Source organism: Macaca nemestrina, chromosome 16, assembly GCF_043159975.1.
Source record: "Macaca nemestrina isolate mMacNem1 chromosome 16, mMacNem.hap1, whole genome shotgun sequence".
Classification (NCBI taxonomy): Eukaryota; Metazoa; Chordata; class Mammalia; order Primates; family Cercopithecidae; genus Macaca; species Macaca nemestrina.
The window spans coordinates 74,589,375-74,608,480 of NC_092140.1; the positions used below are offsets into that span (position 1 = coordinate 74,589,375).

Sequence of the window (19,106 nt, forward strand, 5' to 3'; positions counted from 1 at the left end):
CGGCTCACTGCCTGTCCGCCGTTCAGCTTGTGCTTGATGCTCGCTAACCATTTAGCAGAATGAAGAAATCACCGGAGGGACCTCCGGGAGGAGGCGGGGCCCAGCGAGCCTGGCGCCGGGGGCGGGGCCTGACTGGGAGCTCTGCTCAGGCTTCAATATGGCTGGCTGTTTCTGTTGACTTCGCCTGTGGAAACCGAATTCCACCTCCATAGTTTCCCCAGGATATGAGTTGGTGGCCTAACCTCGCCTCTAAGGGTCAGGCGAGCTTTCTGGATGCTCGAGAAACCTTTCGGCCTGCGCAGTGGGCGGAGCTTGCCCCAATGCCCTGCCATTTCTGTGAGGACCCACACGGCCCAGGAGGAGCCTCGGAGTCCCCGAGGGCCCTCGCGTCGCCGCCTGGAGAGGGTGCTCGGAGCCCTGCTCGGGAACTGGTCCCCAACGAGGTGTGGAACCCTCTTTGCTGGAACTCCACAGAGAGAGTGGTAATAAGATAATAATAAGACCGACTACTGTTTATTGAACCTCCACTGGTCACTGGCTGTCAGGGGTTAGGCGAGGGGTGGAATCTAAGGCCCCGAGTTCCTCTATTACAGCCATGGAGAGCCATTCATACCTGCTTAATAGAGTTGTGGTGAGACATGGAATGGGCAAGAAACACACTGATTTATTTATTCATTTTTTAAAATCATTATTATTATTATTTTGAGATGGAGTCTTGTTCTGTCGCCCAGCCTGGAATGCAGTGGCGTGATCTTGGCTCACTGCAACCTCCGCCTCCCGGGTTCAAGCGATTCTCCTGCGGCAACCTCCCAGGTAGCTGGGATTACAGGCGCGCCCCACCATGCCTGGCTAATTTTTGCATTTTTGGTAGAGTTGGGGTTTCATGTTGGTCAGGCTGGTCTCGAACTCCTGATCTCCAAAGTGTTGGGATTATAGGTGTGAGCCACCTCACCAGGCCAAGAAAGGCACTTTAGACAGTGCCAGAGTTGAGGATTTGGCCTGTGACTCGCTGCAGTTGCCACACTGCAGTTGCCACACTGTGGCCTTAAAACAGTCTTATCCAGTCCTGAAAACCCCAGTGCCTTGGAAACATCAGGATTGGTCAGAAGGACAGTAAGTCCTTAAGGCGCCAGCCCCTGCTCCTCCCTCCAGATTGAGGGGTAAGTATCCCAAGCTCTTTGCAGGTTCCTCATCCTGGATGTGGACACCCACAGTCCTGCTAGGACCTGCTTTCAGAAGAGTTGATCCCAGACATGGAAGTGCCTGATGCCTTCAGCGAAGCAAGCAGGAAAGGCTCAAGTGATGCTCCTGTATCATCCTGGTGAGTAGCCCATTTGTGATCTTTTATGCACTCTTTCATGTAGCATGTTTTCTTTTTTTTTTTTTTTTTTTTGAGACGGAGTCTCACGCTGTTGCCCAGGCTGGAGTGCAGTGGCGCGATCTCGGCTCACTGCAAGCTCTGCCTCCCGGGTTCCCGCCATTCTCCTGCCTCAGCCTCCTGAGTAGCTGGGACTACAGGCGCCCGCCACCGCGCCCGGCTAATTTTTTTTTTGTATTTTTAGTAGAGACGGGGTTTCACTGTGGTCTCGATCTCCTCACCTTGTGATCCGCCCGCCTCGGCCTCCCAAAGTGCTGGGATTACAGGCTTGAGCCACCGCGCCCGGCCCATGTAGCATGTTTTCAAGGTTCATCCAACTTGCAGTGTATTAGTGCTGACTAATATTTCATTGTGTACATATAATGTATTTTTAAACTTTTGTTTATTTTTAATTGGTACACAACAAATATTTGTACATATTTATGGGGTACATATGTACATGTGATATGTTACATGCATAGAATATGTAATGATCAATCAGGGTATTTAAGGTATCTATCACTTTGAGTATTTGTCATTTCCATATGTTGGGAACATTTCGAGTCTTCTCTTATAGCTGTTTTGAAATACACAATACATTGTGTTAACTGTAGTCACCCTTCTCTGCTATAGAACATTAGAACTTACTCCTTCTATCTAACTGTATTAACCAACCACTCTTCCCTGCCAACCCACACACCCTTCCTAGCCTCTGGTATCTATCTATCCACCATCAACTTTTTTAGCTCCTACATATGTGATAACATGCAACATTTGTCTCTCTGTGCCTGGCTTACTTCACATAGCAATGACTTCCAGTTCCATTCAGGTTGCTGCAAACAACAAGATTTCATTCTTGTTTTATGGGTGAATAGTACTTGATTATATGTATCACATTTTCTTTATCCATTTGTCTGTTGATGGACACTTAGTTGGATTCTATATTTTTGCTATTGTGAATGGTGCTGCGGTAAACATGGAAGTACAGGTATCATCCCTTTGATATACTGGTTTTCTTTCCTTTGGATAAACAGCCAGTAGTGGCATTGCTGGATTGTAGGGTAGCTCTATTTTCAGTTCCTGAGAAATCTCCATACCATTTTCCATAGTGACTGTACTAATTTGCATTCCCACACAACAGTATATAAGAGTTCCCCCTTCTCCGCATCCTCGCCCACATCCATTATTATTTTGTCTTTTTAATCATAGCCATTCTCACTGGGTGAAGATGATATCTCATTGTAGTTTTAATTTGCATTTCCCTTATGATTAGTGACGTTGAGCATTTTTTCATATACCTGTATGTCCTCTTTGGAGAAATATCTATTTATGTCGTTTGCCCACATTCCTTCATTCATTCATTTATTTATTGTAGTCAGGGTTTTGCTCTTTTGTTCAGGCTGGAGTGCGGTGGTGCAATCACGAGTCACTGCAGCCTCCACTTCCTGGGCTCAGATGATTCTCCTGCTTCAGCCTCCAGAGTAGCTGAGACCACAGGCATGTACCACTGTGCCCAGCTAATTTGTGTGTGTGTGTGTGTGTGTGTGTAAAATTTTTTTTTTTTTTGGAGACGGCATGGGAGTGCAGTGGTGAGATCACTGCTCATTCTAGCCTCAATCTCCTGAGCTCAAGTGATCCTTCCACCTCATTTTTTGACTTTTGTAGAGATGATATCTCACTATGTTGCCCAGGCTGGGCTTGAACTCTTGGACTCAAGTGATCCTACTGCCTCGGCCTCCCCAAATGCTGGGATTACAGGCATGAGCCACCAAACCCAGTCTACTTTTGTATGTTTTTGTAGAGACGGAATTTTACTATGTTACCCAGGCTGGTCTCAAACTCCTGGCCTAGGCGGTCTATCTGCATCAGCCTCCCAAAATGTTAGGATTACAGGCATGAGCCATTGTGCCTGACCCTTTGCCCACTATTAAATGGAATTACTATTATTTTTTACTGTTGAGGTGTTTGAGTTTCTTGTGTATTCTGGATATTAATTCCTTGTTGGATGAATAGTTTGTAAATATTTTCTCCCATTCAACAGGTTGTCTCTTCAGTCCATTGTTTCCTCTGATGTGCAGAAGCTTTTTAGTTTAATATAGTCCAATTTGAATACTTTTGTTTTTGTTGCCGTGCTTTTGAAGTCTTAGCCATAAAACCTTTTCCTAGACCAGTGTCCTGAAGTGCTTCCCCTATGTTTTCTTCTAGTAGTTTTATGGTTTCAGGGCTTATGTTTAAGTCTTTAATCCATCTCAAATTGATTTTTGTGTATAGCGAAATGTAGGAGGTTAGTCATGTTCTTTTGCATACATATGGATATCCAAATTTCCCAGCACCATTTGTTGAAGAGGATGTCCTTTCCCCAGTGAATGTCCTTGACACCTTTGTGGAAAATCAGTTGGCTGTAAATGTGTGGATCTATTTCTGAGATTTTTATTCTGTTTCATTTGCTACCTGTTTTTATACCAATACCATGCTGTTTTGGTCACTAGAGCCTTGTAATATATGTTGACGTCAGATAGTACAATGTCTCCAGCTTTCTTTTTACTTAGGATTGATTCTCTATTCAAGCTCTTTTTTGGTTCCGTATGAATTTTAGGATTATTTTTTCTACTTCTGTAAAGAATGGCACTGGTATTTTGATAGGGATTTTATTGAATCGGTAGATTGCTTTGGGTTGTATGGTCATTTTAACAATATTGATTTTTTTTCTGATCCATGAGCATGGGTTGTCTTTCCATTTCTTTATTCCTTCTCAATTTCTTTCATCTGTGTTCTGTAGTTTTCCTTGTAGAGGTTTTTCACCTACTTGGTTAAATTTTTTTCCTAGGTATTTTATTTTCTTGTAGCTATTATAAATGGGATTTCCTTCTTGATTTCTTTCTCAGCTAGTTTATTATCGGTGTATAGAAATGCTACTACCGTTTGTATGTTGATTTTGTATCCTACAACTTTTTTTTTTTTTAAACGGGGTCTTGCTTTGTAGTCCAGGCTGGAGTGCAGTGGTGCCATCTTGGCCCACTGCAATGTCTGCCTCCCGGGTTCAAGCAATTCTCCTGTCTCAGCCTCCTGAGTAGCTGGGACTACAGGCGCACGCAAGCACGCCTGGCTAAATTTTGTGTTTTTAGTAGAGACAGGGTTTCACCATATTGGTCAGACTGGTCTTGAACTCCTGACCTCGGGTGATTCTCCTGCCTCAGTCTCTCAAAGTGCTGGGATTACACCATAAGCCACCACATCTGTCTGTATCCTACAACTTTACTGAACTCATTTATCAGATCTAAGAGCTTTTGATGGAATCTTTAGGTTTTTCTAGATACAAGATCATGTCATCTACCAAGAGGGACAGTTTTACTTCCTCTTTTCCAATTTGGGTGTCTTTTATTTGTTTCTATTGTCTGATTGCTCTGGTTAAGACTTCCAGAACTGTGTTGAATAGGAGTGGCAAAAATAGACATCCTTGTCTTGTTCCAGTTCTTAGAGGAGAAGCTGAAAGCTATGATAGGATGATGTTAAATGTGGGTTTGTCCTATGTAGCCTTTATTATGTGGAGATATTAATATGGTCCTTCAGTGCCAAGTTTGTTGAGAGTGTTTATCGTGAAGAACTTTTTGATAAAAAAGCATTTTATCAAATGCTTTTTCTATATCTCTTGAAATGATCATATGATTTTGTCCTTTATTCTGTTGATGTGATATGTCATCTTTGTTGATTGGTGTATGTTGAACTACCTTTGCATTTCTGGGAAATCCCACCTGATCCTGGTATGTTATCTTTTTGATATGCTGTTGGATTCAGTTAGTATTTTGTTGAGGATTTTTACATCTGTGTTTATCAGGGATATTAGAGTGTAACTATCTTTTTTGTTGTTATTGCATTCTTATCTGGTTTTGGTATGAGGGTACTGCTAGCCTAGTAGAATGAGGAAGAATTCCCTCCTTTTCAATTTTTTGGACTAGTTTGAGGAGAACTGGTGTTAGTTTGTCTTTGTAAGTGTGGTAGAATTTGGTAGTGAAGTCATTAGCAGTGAAGCCATTGGGTCCTGGGCTTTTCACTGTTTTGATACTTTTTTATTATGGATTCAATTTCATTACTCACGATTGGTGTGTTCAGGTTTTCTATTTATTCCTGATTCAATCGTGGTAGGTTGTATGTGTAAAGGAATTTATGCATTTCCTCTAAGTTTTCTAGTTTATTAATATATAGTTGTTCATAATAGTGTCTGATGATTTTTAGTATCTCTGTGGTGTCAATTGTAATGTCTAGTTTTATTCATTTCTTTATTTCTTTATTTTTTGACCCAGGGTCTCACTCTGTCACCCAGGCTGGAGTGCAATAGTGTGATCCTGACTCACTGCAGCCTCAAGCTCCTGGTCCGACGTGATCTTCCCACCTCAGACTTCTGAGTGGCTGGGACTACAAGCATATGCAACCATGCCCAGCTAATTTTTGTATTTTTTTTAGAGACAGAATTCTGCCGTGTTGTCCGGGTTGGTCTCGTACTCCTGAGCTCAAGCAATCCACCTGCCTCAGCCTCTCAAAAATGCTGGGATTACAGCATGCGTCACCGTGCCTGGCAATGTCTTCTTTTTCATCTTGGATTTTGTTTATTTGGGCCATCTTTTTTATTTTCTTGTTTAGTCTAACTAGCAGTTTATCGATTTTGTTTACCTTTTTGAGAAACAAACTTTTTGTTTCATTGATTATTTATATTGTTTTTTAAATCTATTTCATTTAGTACTGCTCTGATCTTTATTATGTCTGTCTTTCTACTAATTTGAAGTTTGTTTTGTTCTTACTTTCCTAATTCTTTGACGTATATCCTTAGGTTATTTATTTGAAATCTTTCTACTTTTAAAATATAGGCGTTTATTGCTATAAACCTCTCTCCTAGCACTGCTTTTGTTGTATCCCATAGGTTTTGTTATGTTGTGTTTAAATTTTCATTTGTTTCAAGACATTTTATTTTTTGGGACAAAGTCTCACTCTGTCTGTTGCTCAGGCTGGAATGTAATGGCGCAATCTTGGCTCACTGGAACTTCCACCTCCTGGGCTCAAGCGATCCTTCTGCTGGAGCCTTCTGAGTAGCTGAGATTACAGGCACGCACTAGCATACCTGGCTAACTTTTGTATTTTTTTTGTAGAGACAGAATCTCACTATGTTGCCAAGGCCAGTCTCAATCTCCTGGCTCAAGGAATCCACCCACATTGGCCTCCCAAAGTGCAAGGATTACAGGCATGAGCCACCACACCCAGCCTGTTTCAAGACATTTTTTGATTTCCTCTTTAATTTCTTCCTTGATCTAAAGGTCATTCAGGAGCATATTGTTTAATTTCCATGTATTTGTACAGATTCCAAAGTTTCTTTGTTATTGATTTCCTATCCTATTTCACTGTGGTCTGAGAGGATACTGGTATGATTTTGATTTTTGAGAATTTGTTGAGACTTATTCTATGTCCTAACATATGGTCTATCTTGGAGAATTTTCCATGTGCTGATGAAGAAGTATGTGTATTCTGTTACTGTTGAATGAAATGTTCTATAAATGTCTGTTAGGTCCATTGGTCTAAAGTACAGTTTAAAATCAGTGTTTCTTTGTCAATTTCCTGTCTAGGTGATCTGTCTAATGCTAAGTAGAGTGTTGAAGTCCTCATCTATTATTGTATTGCAGTCTCTTTCTCCCTTTAGATCTAATGACATTTGCTTTATATATCTGGGTATCCCAGTATTGAGTGCATATATTTAGAACTGTTGTATCCTCTTGCTAATGTATCTCCATGTCATTCTATAATGACCATCTTTGTCTCTTTTTACTGTTTTATTTGTTTGTTTGTTTTTGAGACAGAGTCTCACTCTGTTGCGCAGGCTGGAGTGCAGTGGCATGGTCTCTGCTCACTGCAACCTCCGCCTCCCGGGTTTAAGCGATTTTTTCTGCTGTTTCTCAAATCTCTCTCTCCTTTCAATTCTTACTACCCACCCTGGTTTTCAGGCCCTCAACATTTCTGACCTACGCTGTGTAGCAGTCTCCTAACTGATCCCTGACACTTCAGTGTTGCCCCTCTCTCTTCACCACTGAAAGACAGACTACCTAAAGCAAAATTATCATGAGACTTCCCTTCTTAAAATCGCTTTTTGACTCTAATTGCCTATTAAATAACGTCTATACTTCTTAATATAATGTACAGACATCTCCCGTTAGTCCCTGCTCTACATCTGTTATTGCAGTAATAGGCAAATGTTTATAATTTCCCCTAGAGTCCCTGTGCTATTTAGTGCTTCCATGAATTTGTTCATTATGATCCTTTTCTCTGAAACTCCCTCACCACTTTTTCTCCTGCTTAATTATTTACTGTCCTTCAAGCCCAAGCTCAAGCATCATCTTTTTCAGAAAATCTACTCTGAAGTTCTGGAATGGACCAATGGCCCCTTTTAATGTTCCCCATAGTGTTGATCTCTATCTTTTCACTTCAAACATACTTTTAAATGTACTTCCTGAATATAGTTTGTTATAATTTTAATATTTATATTTTTCTATATGTTTTTCTTATCTTTGTGATTTCTGTTGACTCCTACTTATGGTAGTTTGACTCTTCAACTCTTCGTTAAATTTTAGAAATAGGTCATATTTGTCTTAACTTTAACTTTGGGTACCCTGAGAGACTGGAATTGAGATGATTTGCCTGATTTCTGCTTGGTTCTGGAAATAGTATCAATCAGGAACCATTCTAGTTTGATTTATTGGTTTGCAGTTTGTTGGACTTATTCATAGTCCAATTGGACCAACCATATTCATTGGTATAAATTCAAATTCCATTATAAGAGTAAAGCTGGTTAGAAAACGTTTGGGAAGACTATTAAAATTATTAATGTTTTAAAATCCACTGCCTGCAGAGACTGAATTGCTTATTGGTTCACTTGTCATATCCTTCCAACTTTGTCTTTTCTACTAAATGTTGAATGAAATGTTCTATAAATGTCTGTTAGGTCCATTGGTCTAAAGTACAGTTTAAAATCAGTGTTGATCTGAAGGTCATTCAGGAGCATGTTGTTTAATTTCCATGTATTTGTACAGATTCCAAAGTTTCTTTGTTATTGATTTCCTATCCTATTTCACTGTGGTCTGAGAGGATACTGGTATGATTTTGATTTTTGAGAATTTGTTGAGACTTATTCTATGTGCTAACATATGGTCTATCTTGGAGAATTTTCCATGTGCTGATGAAGAAATATGTCTTCATCTTCTAAATCTTCATCTACTAAAGACATTAGTAGAATGTCTTTTCTACTAAATATATAGCTCATTTTAGTGTCTGGATTTATGTGGAGGTCTCAGACTCAGTTCCTTACTTTGTCAGGTTCAAATCCTATTAGTCAACCAGAGAAATTCTAGATCTCCAGGATTGCTGAACAGATTCCCAGGAATATGTCAGAGCATTGCAAAGTGCCCTATTGACATCTCATTCCCAGCTTCTTGAAAAAAAAAGTATTTTGATTTTCCTATTGATTGCCCCAATTCCTGTTTACTACCTCAGGCAGCCACAATGTTAACTAACAAAGCTCTAGGTTTTTGGTTTTGACTCACTTCCAGGGCATCACTGGCTTTTGTGTTGACTGATGACTTTAGTTGCACCTCTAGATTGTGTGTGCAATTGTGCGTGTGTCTGTAATCATTCTGTACTTCCTTTACATTTTTGTGAGTTCAGAAATGTATTTAAAAGTGTATTTGGGGCCGGGCGTGGTGGCTTACGCCTGTCATCCCTTTGGGAGGCTGAGGCGGGAGGATAACCTGAGGTCAGGAGTTCAAGACCAGCCTGGCTAACATGGTGAAATCCCGTCCCTACAAAAAATACAAAAGTTAGCCGTGCATGGTGGCATGCACCTGTAATCTCAGCTACTAGGCTGAGGCAGGAGAACAGCCTGAACTCGGGAGGCGGAGGTTGCAGTGAGCCAGGGTCGCACCTCTGTGCCTTAGCCTGGGCAATGGAGCAAGACTCTGTTTCAAAAAAATAAAAATAAAAGTGCATTTGGAAGTGATATCAGTAAAAATGGGAAGCTGGGAACCTTCCAAAATTCCTTTATTCATGAAAGCAACTGGGAAAAATAGAAGCACCTTTTTCAGAACTCCGGAAAATATCCAAAGGCTTGCCGCAACCTTGGGAGCATTTATTCAAGAATGTAGGCTGAATTTTGGTGAGAATAGTGAACTTTGTAGTGCTCTTACTTTCTCTATGCTCATCACATCCTCCCGGTTCCATGGTAGCTTTGAAAACGAACATCCTACAATCTTGTTGAAAACCAAGCTCCTGGGAACCATAGAAAAGAACAGAAGGGGGTTGGGACTCATTCAAAGCCTTATTCCCAGAGAAACGTCATTATGTGACTTGACTAGGAGGTCCCAGGAAGATTCCACTCACAAGGCTATCTTTATTTGGCCTGACTTAGAGCTCCCCCAGCCTTTGGTCAGGGGATATGTGTTGAAGACAATCAGAGGCAATTGCTGAACATCATGGCTACCTGGGGTATAGATAAGTTGAGATACATAATATGCTAGCAAAAATGTAAACAAAAGAAAGCAAACAAAGAAAAAAACAAATGCTGAGAGTACTAAACTTGATTGCTGTCAGAAGACATTTCTGTTCATGTCTTCCACCTACAAATTTAATGTCTTTTCCATCTCAACTAAGTACTTATCATGCCGTGTAGCTATAACTTGTGTAGCTTGAGGTTTGACAGCAAAACTGGCACAGATTTCTTTGTTCTTCTTCACAATTTTATGGGTAAAGGATTTGTCCTTACTATAAATCTTAGCAACCTCAGCCTATAATATTTTTCTTTTCTTATGATGTCAGAGACTTTCACCTTTTCACCTAAAGGAAGCACATTTTGACTTCTCTCTGGCATATCCAAATTGCCAGGATAATTACCATTGCATATTGGGGCAATTATGAAGTGAAATAAGGGTTACTTGTATAACACCCCTATGATGCCATGACAGTTGGTGTGAGAATCAAGATGGCTACTTAGGGTCTAATGAGACTTATTAATCAAGAGTTCTATATGTAGCAAAATATCCTTCCACATTGAAGGAGAAACATAAGACATAAGTATCTTAAGACTTTTTAGACATTCCTTGATAAACAAAGCTAACAAAATTTGTTGCTTGAAGACATCTCTATAAGAAATACTAATGGGAGTCATTTAGGCTGAAATGAAAGAATACTAGGTAGTAACTGAAATTCACATGAGGAAATAAAGAGCTGAGAAAGATAACTATATGAGTAAATATAAAAGGCAGTATAAGCATAAAGCAATTCTCATGAATGGATTGATGAAGATAGAGCATATGAAGATATGGTTTATATGACATTAACAGCACAATGGAAGAGAAAGGGAATGGAGTTACATAGGAAAAAGTTTATGTATACTGTTGTAATTAAGTTGGTATTAATATGAACTACATAGTTATAAATCAACATGTTAATTGCAATATCCAGGGCAACCACGAAGAAAACAACTCAAAAATGTAGTAAAATACATGACAAGGAAATAAAAATTGTACACTATAAAACTATTTAGCATAAATCTTACTTTATCAATGATTGTATGAAATGGAAATTTCTCTCCATTTAAAAGGAAGAAATTTGCAGAATGAATTAAAGGACATGATCCTAATATATGCTGTGTATAAGAGACATGCTTTAGACCAAGACTCAAATAGATTAAAAGTATAGAAAAAGATATAACAAGCAAACAGTAACCAAAACAATATAAATTAAGAGATGGAATCATAATACAAAATCAGAAAAAATAGACTTAAAGGAAAAAGTTTTAGTAACAACAAAGGACATTTTATAATAGTAAGAGGCTCAATCCATCAAAAAGATAGAACAGAGCCCCAAAGTCCATGAATAAAGTTTTGACAGAATTGAAGGGAGAAACAATTCAGCAATAAGAGTTGAAGACTTCAATTTCCTACTTTCATTAATAGCTAGACAATTGGTTAGAAAACACTAAGAAAATGTAACACTTGAATAATACTATAAACCAACTAGATTTAACAGGTATCTACAGCATACTCCATCCAAAAACAACAGATATACAGTCTTTATAAGTGCACGTGGAACATTCTCCAGGAAAGACCATATGCTAGGCAATAAAACAACTCCCAATAAAATTTAAAAGATTTAAATAATACGAAGCATGTTCTCAACTGCAATAAAATGAAGTTAGAATAGTAAGAGAAGGAAATTTGAGAAGTTCACAAATATATGGAAATGAAACAATGTACTCTTAAATAATCAATTGGTCATAGAAGAAATCCAAGAGAAATCAGAACATACTTTGAGATGAATGAAAAAAAAACTCCACATCTCAAAACTTATGGAATGCAGCTAATGCAGTGCTTAAAGGGAAATTTATCGGTGTAAATTCTTACATTAGAAGAGAAGAAAGATCTCAATCAATAATCTAACTTTCCAACTAAAGAAACTAGAAAAAGGTGAGCAAACTGAAACCAAGGCAAATAAAGCAAGGATATAATAAATGGAGTGAAAATAAATAAAATAGCAAGCAGAAAAGCAACAGAGAAATAAACCAAAAGTTATTTGAAAAGATCAACAAAATTGATAGCTTAGCTTGATCAAGAAAAAAAAGGAAAGAACTCAAAAGTATGGTAAATAACCTAAGTAAATAACAACAACAACTACAACAAAAAACCCAAACCCTTAGATAGTCTAGTAAAGATTATGAAAAACCAACAGTTTACATTAAACTTAGTGGCAGAAGTCTTAAAGCTTTTCTCCTAAGATGAGGAACAAGACAAGGATGCCTGCTCTTGCTTTTTCTATTCGACATTGTACTGGAGGTTCTAGCCAGGACATTTAGACAAAACAAAACAAAACAAAACAAAACCAACAACAAAAAAGAAATAAAAAGCATCTAGATTGGAATGGAAAAACTGAACTATATTTTTTGCAGATAAATAATGTTGTATGTAGAAAATCTAAGGAATCCACAACAACAAAACAACAAACCTGCTGGAGCAACAATTGAGTTCACAAAAGATCTAAGATCAATGTGCAAAAAGTCAGTTATATTTAGAAACACTAGCAATGAGAAGCCTGAAGATGAAATTAAGAAAGCAATTTTATTTACAATAGCATTTAAAAAAAGACTAAAACAAAAGAAATATAAGAGTACAAAACATTATTGAAAGTGATTAAGACCTAAATAAATGGATACACATTCTGTATTTACTGAATGGAAGACAGTACTGTTAAGATGACAGTACTCCACAAATTAATCTACATATTCAACTCAGTTCCTATCAGAATCCTAGCTTCTATTTTGCAGAAATTGACTTGCTGATCCTAAAATTCATTTGAAAATGCAAGGGACTCTGAAGAACCAAAATGATCTTGAAGAAGAACAATGAAGTTGCAGAGTCCACACTTTATTTCAAAACTTACTATAAAGCTCTAGTGGTTAAAATTGTTTAGTACAAGAATAAGGATAGACATGTAGATCAATGGAATAGAATTGAGAGTCCAGAAGTAAATCCATACATTTAAGGTCAATTGATTTTCCACAAGGGTACCAAGACCATTCAGTGGAAAAGAACAGTCTCTTCAGCAAGTGGTGCTGGAATAACTGGATATCCACATACAAATGAATGAAGTTAGAGCTCTTCCTCACATTGTACAGAAAAATTAACCTCAAATGGAAGAAATATCTAAATGTAAGATCCCAAACTATACTCTTAGGCAAAAACAGAGGTGTAAATTTTTCTGATATTGACTTAGTAATGATTTCTTTTTTTCCTCTCCTTTTATGTGGGACAGGAAAGCTAGAGGGGTTTAGAGTTGTCTTACTGCTTTTCCCCTATGTCAGACAAGGCCCTGATAAAGCAGTTTTTCTTTAGGGCAGGACTTCCACACAGAGAATAGAATGCCCTGGGCATATTTCAAAATGGTCGATACACCCACTCACTCTCTCTATCCACCAACTAGGGTATACTTTGAAATGGTTGCTTTTCCCTTTTCTTTGTGTAAAGAGCCTGAGGAAATTTTCTTCAGCGTTCATCATGAGAACCTGGTAGGGTTTCTGGAAGTAAAATTCGTGAAAGTATAAGGGGTCCCCAAGGCGGGACTCCAACAAGTTTTCAACTCTCAAGGTAGCCCACACTCAGCCACTGGTAGGTAATTTATTGATTAGCATTTAAGTGTTCCTACCAATTACTGGCTCCTGTGGCTTCTGCTCTCAGGTAAACTGTGATGTTCTATAGTCACCTGTCTCTCTAGTTTTTGAGGAAGTGGTTTGCCCTGTGACCTCTATTCTCTGACAGATCTAAGAAAAGTTGTTGATTTTCAGTTTGATTATCTTTTTTCCTGTTGTGAAGATGGGAGTGATGATTTCCAAGTTCTCTACATGTTGGAGTGGGAACTCGAAGACCTAATTAACTTCTTAAGAAATTGCCAAACTGTTTTCCAAAGTGGATCTAGCACTTTACATTCCTGGCATTGTATGAGAGTTTCAGTTTCTACCTTTGTCAACACGCCATCTTTCTAATTTTAGATATTCTAATAGTTATCTAGTGGTTTCTTATTGTAGTTTGAATCTGCATTTCTCTAATAGCTACTTATGATGACCATCTTTTCACTTGCTTGTCAGTTGCAAATCTTTATTAGTGAAGTATCTGTTCACATATTTTGCCCATTTTTTTTTTTTTGAGACGGAGTCTCGCTCTGTCGCACAGGCTGGAGTGCAGTGGCGCCATCTCAGCTCACTGCAAGCTCCGCCTCCTGTGTTTACGCCATTCTCCTGCCTTAGCCTCCTGAGTAGCTGGGACTACAGGCGCCCGCCACCTCGCCCGGCTAGTTTTTTGTGTTTTTTAGTAGAGACGGGGTTTCACCGTGTTAGCCAGGATGATCTGGATCTCCTGACCTCGTGATCCGCCGGTCTCGGCCTCCCAAAGTGCTGGGATTACAGGCTTGAGCCACCGCGCCCGGCCATTTTGCCCATTTTTTAAAAGTTGAGTTGTTTTCTTACAATTGAAGTTTATTTTTTCTTATAATCAAAATTTTAATTGACACATAATAAATCGTACATATTTATGAGGTACAGTGTGATGTTTCAGTATATTTTACATGGTATAATGATCAAATCATGGTAAATAGCGTATCCATTGACTGAAACATTTACTATTTCTTTCCTGTAAGAACATTCCAAATCCTCTCTTCTAGCTAGAATATGAGTGTATTTTAAATGTACAACTATTTGTTTTCTCACAATCCTATAAAATGATAGCTTGAGTCAATGAAGTTTCCCCCGCAAGTCCTATCAACCTTGCTTATTTTAGTGAAATTTAATATGGTCTAGAAAACACTGAGCCCTTTGGTTATTCTCTGTAACCCACAAAGGAAACCGAACACTTGACATAAACGTCTTCACCAGAGTAAATAAGAAGAATCCCCTCCATGACATGCAAAAGAAAAGATAACTGGAGAGATCGTCTCTGCTCTGAGGTTATTATCCAGTGGTCTTTGGTTTTGGTACGTTGTCCCCCACCCCATGCCCTTCTCCCTCATCTTTAATGAGTATCTGTATGTGTGGCAGAACAGCATGTTTTTAAGTCTCTGCACTCTTGGACCAAGCTCGTTCTGTTCCCCACTCTAGGAGAATCTCAAGAGCACAGGATTCTGTTTGGGGTTGCTATGGACACACAGTTCTTATTCCAGTACTGGCTTCTTGTCAATACCAGGTAAAGACCTAGAGGTGAGGGTCTCTGAGCAAGGTAGTCCCATCCCATCCTCTGCCCTCTCTGTTGGCTGATGTTGTCCTCTCCTCCTCATCAGGAGAATTAAAATCATGTAAAGTTTTGGTGGGGGAACTAGATGGTGGTGTCTGGGGCCCACAGACAGGAAAGTTTGCTTATACCAGCTGGAGGGACCACTAATTGACATTCGTTTCCTCTCCCAGGGACCTTACAGAGTCCCTTTATCCTCAGGGTACTGGGGGACAACTAGTGGGTGTAGGGCCAACTAGCAATAACCTTGTTATTTGTCAGGAATTGGGTAAAGATTTGATCTAACAAGCTTGGTTTTGGGAATTAAAAAATGAAAAAAGGAAAAGCCATAATCCTGAAAGGCAATGGGAGAGAAAGCTGCTAATGGGATCTTGAATACATTTCTCCCTCTTAGAGAAAGTTGTACTGAAGACACAAGACCTGAGACTTATGTCATTTTAGCGGCTGAACCGACCCCAGCCTCTTGTGAGCGGCAGTGGTGCCGGAAGCAGTCTAGCCTACAGGTAAGCAGGTCCAGGGCTTACAGGGAGAAACTCCCAGAAATCCAGCTCTGCCTTGGGTTGCTCTGTTTCACGTCCAAAGGTGTGCTTGGGCCACATCTCTGGAACAGAAGGTGGTAGACTGAGAGCTTTGATATTTCTACTCCTACTGCACATGAGCTGGTATAACCCCAAAGTTATGGAATTTGCTGCTGTCTGTGACCCAGCAAATAGAAATAGAAAAGTAATTAGAAAAATAATAGATATAGAAAAAAGTTTAAACAATAAAACAAGCCTCATTCTATACCTGTTAATGTCCTTAAAAATAGGACATTTTAGGCAGTGTGATAACATGCATATACTGGTCGCTTTAACCTTTCCTATAGGGGCAGCTGGTTGCCCTAATGGTGGATGCTCTGTTCAGGATGGTGAGCTAGTGCTCAGCTCCGGAAGCCACTCCACAGAGATGGCCACTGAACGGGCTTCAGTGGTCCCATCTCAACATCTCCAGGAAGGTTTAGGAAGATTTTGGCCTCTGGAATATTAGGACTCTGTTGAGAATGAACCTTTCATGCTTGGAGCACCTAAAGTACAGAAAGCTTACAGAAGCTTATGTACTGTGCCTGCTTGCTACTGAATGTTTTGTTCAATGAATATCTGTATGTGTGGCAGATTTGATTGGAGACCTACTTTTCTTTATAACCTGGTAGCATGATTATGAAGGTGTAGCTAACCTTTACCTAACTCAAACTTCTGTGGTTTCTCCTATCTACCAAAAAGCATTTAGGAATTCTGCGTGATCATGTAATTTTAGGATAGTTTACCATTCTCACCTTCCTTAGAAGGCAATTTAGCTAGCTACTTATTCACGTCCCATGAGGGAAGTCATTCTGTGCTCCCAAGCAGCTTATCAAACTGCTATTTCACACTTCATGCAATATCTCCCTGAAAGGAGTTCAGGTAACATCTATGGATGTCTTGTGTCCTTTTTGGAGATGAGTTTCCCAAGGAACTTGCTTAGCAATCCTGGCTTGTCACCTGGATCTGAAGAGTAACTTGAGTGTCTTCCGGTTCTCTTCCTCAGTAGAAGATATCTGAAAAATCCAGTAATCATTCAATAAGGCTGCTTATGTCAGAAACTCAAATTCTTATGTTTTTGGTGTTTTGAACCTTTTCCTCTGTTAAGACTTATTAGTGTATTCTGCATAGACAACCCAGTTGTTCTTCCTGCGGAAAAGCAGCGGATACCTCTAGATGCTTTTCTTTTTGTAAAAGGCATTGTTTTTCCTGAGACCGGGATGAATTTCCATGAGCCATTCAAGGACCTAAAAGCACCCACTTACAACTTGAAAGGTTCCCTTCATGGCCTTCAGACCAGGCTAATGAGATTTGATAATTTGAACTCCAGCACTGCTTTCCTCACATGCTGAAAGAATAGCACAAAATTAATGTCTATCTGTGCTTTAAGGTTTGAGCTATCAATCACAGTCCAAAATTAGTTTGTGTAGCAGAACTTTTACTTAAAGACATAAAAAGATACCATTTAATATATTGTTTCCAAAATGTGTTTCTCACACATTTCAGCTGTGAGAATGAGGTTCTGTGGTCAAATAAGTTCAGAAACCTCAGCACACTCTTGGGAATCCCAGTTTTTATCAGCAGCAAAAAAAAAAAAAAAAAAAAAAAAAAAAAGGGTGCAGTTTCTTAAACTTATTTAAACATTTGAAAAGTTAGCAAATTGTGGCAAAGAGCATTAATTCTTGAGTCTTGGGAGTTTATTACTTTGATGAGCATATTCATCTATTTGAAATTAAAAATATCAGTTTATATTGCCACATGCTGATTTTTATGGCATAATATATGGTGTAGAGAGCAGGTTGTCTAAAAAACCAATATTTGCAAAATGCTGAATATTCAGCATGGTTTTATGAAGTCGACAGATGTGGAGTGTATTTTGCATGTGTCTTAACTTACAGATGAGGAAATGAAGTTGTAGAGAGATTAAATTAGCCAAGCCAGTGGTTTGGGTGCTAGGAAGTCTTGATTTTGTAAAAGATAGCCATATGACTTAAAAAAATGAATCCAGACAAAAAGAAAACAAAATGATTCTACACATAGAATCTACTTTAAGTTCACAAAAGGTTTTAAACATAATTTAGGCTATCCTTGACTTACCTCCTTGTTTATTTCCTACCAAAGATGACCAGGAACTAGCCATTGATATAGAAACAGTCATTATTCTAACATTTTCTTTCTTTTTTCTCTGTCCTTTCACACACACACACACGCACACACACACCCCCTCAGAAGTACTAGTGTTGTGCCCTGAAATTGTTTTAGTTCCTGTCAAAATTCCTCTGATTCTATTTTTTTGTGTCCTGAAATACTGTCAAGATTAACATCCTGATTGCCTTCGAAAATATCTGATTTTATTTTTTGTCTGTGTTTTTTACTCTTTAGTAGAATTATGGATTCATTAACAGTGTCTACCATACCAGCATCTGACAACTATGACCATAATGGGTGAGTTGACTGATCTAAGTGGTGAAAAATACTGGGAGCATCAGTGGCAATAACAGCTTTCCATAAGAGAGTATAAGCATCTTTAGGTAGCGTTGTTTTTGAACCTATGTAGAAAAATTAAGATCAGGTCAGAAGAGGGACACTTGGTACTCAAAGTTTGGTTGTGACTCTTAGTAATTGGCAGCCAAAACCCTTAGGAAACTATCAGAACGCCTGTGTATGAGACTCTATCAAGAACAATTCATGGGAGGAGAGAATCCTACTTGGAGAAAGAGGTGGTAGCATTGGACAGGCTGCAGAATAGCGCTTAGCAGATAGAAAAGAGTTAAGAGACCCTGTATCTGTTCCTCACCCTTCAGAGCTGGTGCCCCAAACCCAAATCCATCATCACATTGGATAGAGCCCCTGCCTGAGGTTTAGTCACTTGATCCTATTTGAGGGGAAGCAAAGATAGCTGTGACTCATGAAGAGCATGAGTCACATGGTGGAGGGACTTGAGAATTAGGGAATCAAAATGGGCAAGAACGTTGTGTGCCTTCAAATGGAACATGAATTTGAAGCAAATTTAAGTTCAAGTTGCTGTCACACATGATGATCAGGTTCAATAATAAAGAATTGTATTTAAATCTTGATTCATTAAACTTTCTTGAGAGTCCTAAACAATTTATATTCCTAACACATAGAGACTTCTTTCTGGAGAAAAATGAAGTACGAGGTGCCAAATAACAGATTTACATGATAATTTTTTAGGGACAACACACTGTAATTTGTAACACAGCCATAGCCAATTTGAACCAAAAAAAAAAAAAAAAAAAAAAGTAGTGTATGAATTTACGTTGTTTCTTACTGTCTGCTTTTAATCCTTTGCACTAATCCCAATGAATTAACATCAGAAATCTGTACTGGAGCTAACAATGAGAGGTGATATCATAATATATATTGGAG

At 38.9% G+C, this 19,106-nt stretch overlaps 1 protein-coding gene across 2 annotated transcripts in view; it reads left to right on the top strand.

Annotated features, from left to right (window-relative positions):
* The first annotated feature begins 879 nt into the window (after positions 1–879).
* The window catches only part of LOC139359102 (phosphatidylinositol 3,4,5-trisphosphate 3-phosphatase TPTE2-like), a 134,040-nt gene continuing 115,813 nt past the window's right edge, over positions 880–19,106 (top strand). Inside the window, exons 1-5 of one of the 2 annotated variants that reach the window (XM_071081284.1) lie at positions 880–1,321; positions 14,774–14,905; positions 15,030–15,114; positions 15,554–15,662; positions 18,099–18,161. In XM_071081284.1, the coding sequence (XP_070937385.1) occupies positions 18,106–18,161 (56 nt within the window). In that variant the 5' untranslated portion in view covers positions 880–1,321; positions 14,774–14,905; positions 15,030–15,114; positions 15,554–15,662; positions 18,099–18,105. The remainder of the gene's footprint in view (positions 1,322–14,773; positions 14,906–15,029; positions 15,115–15,553; positions 15,663–18,098; positions 18,162–19,106) is intronic. The other variant, XM_071081283.1, reaches the window with a different exon arrangement.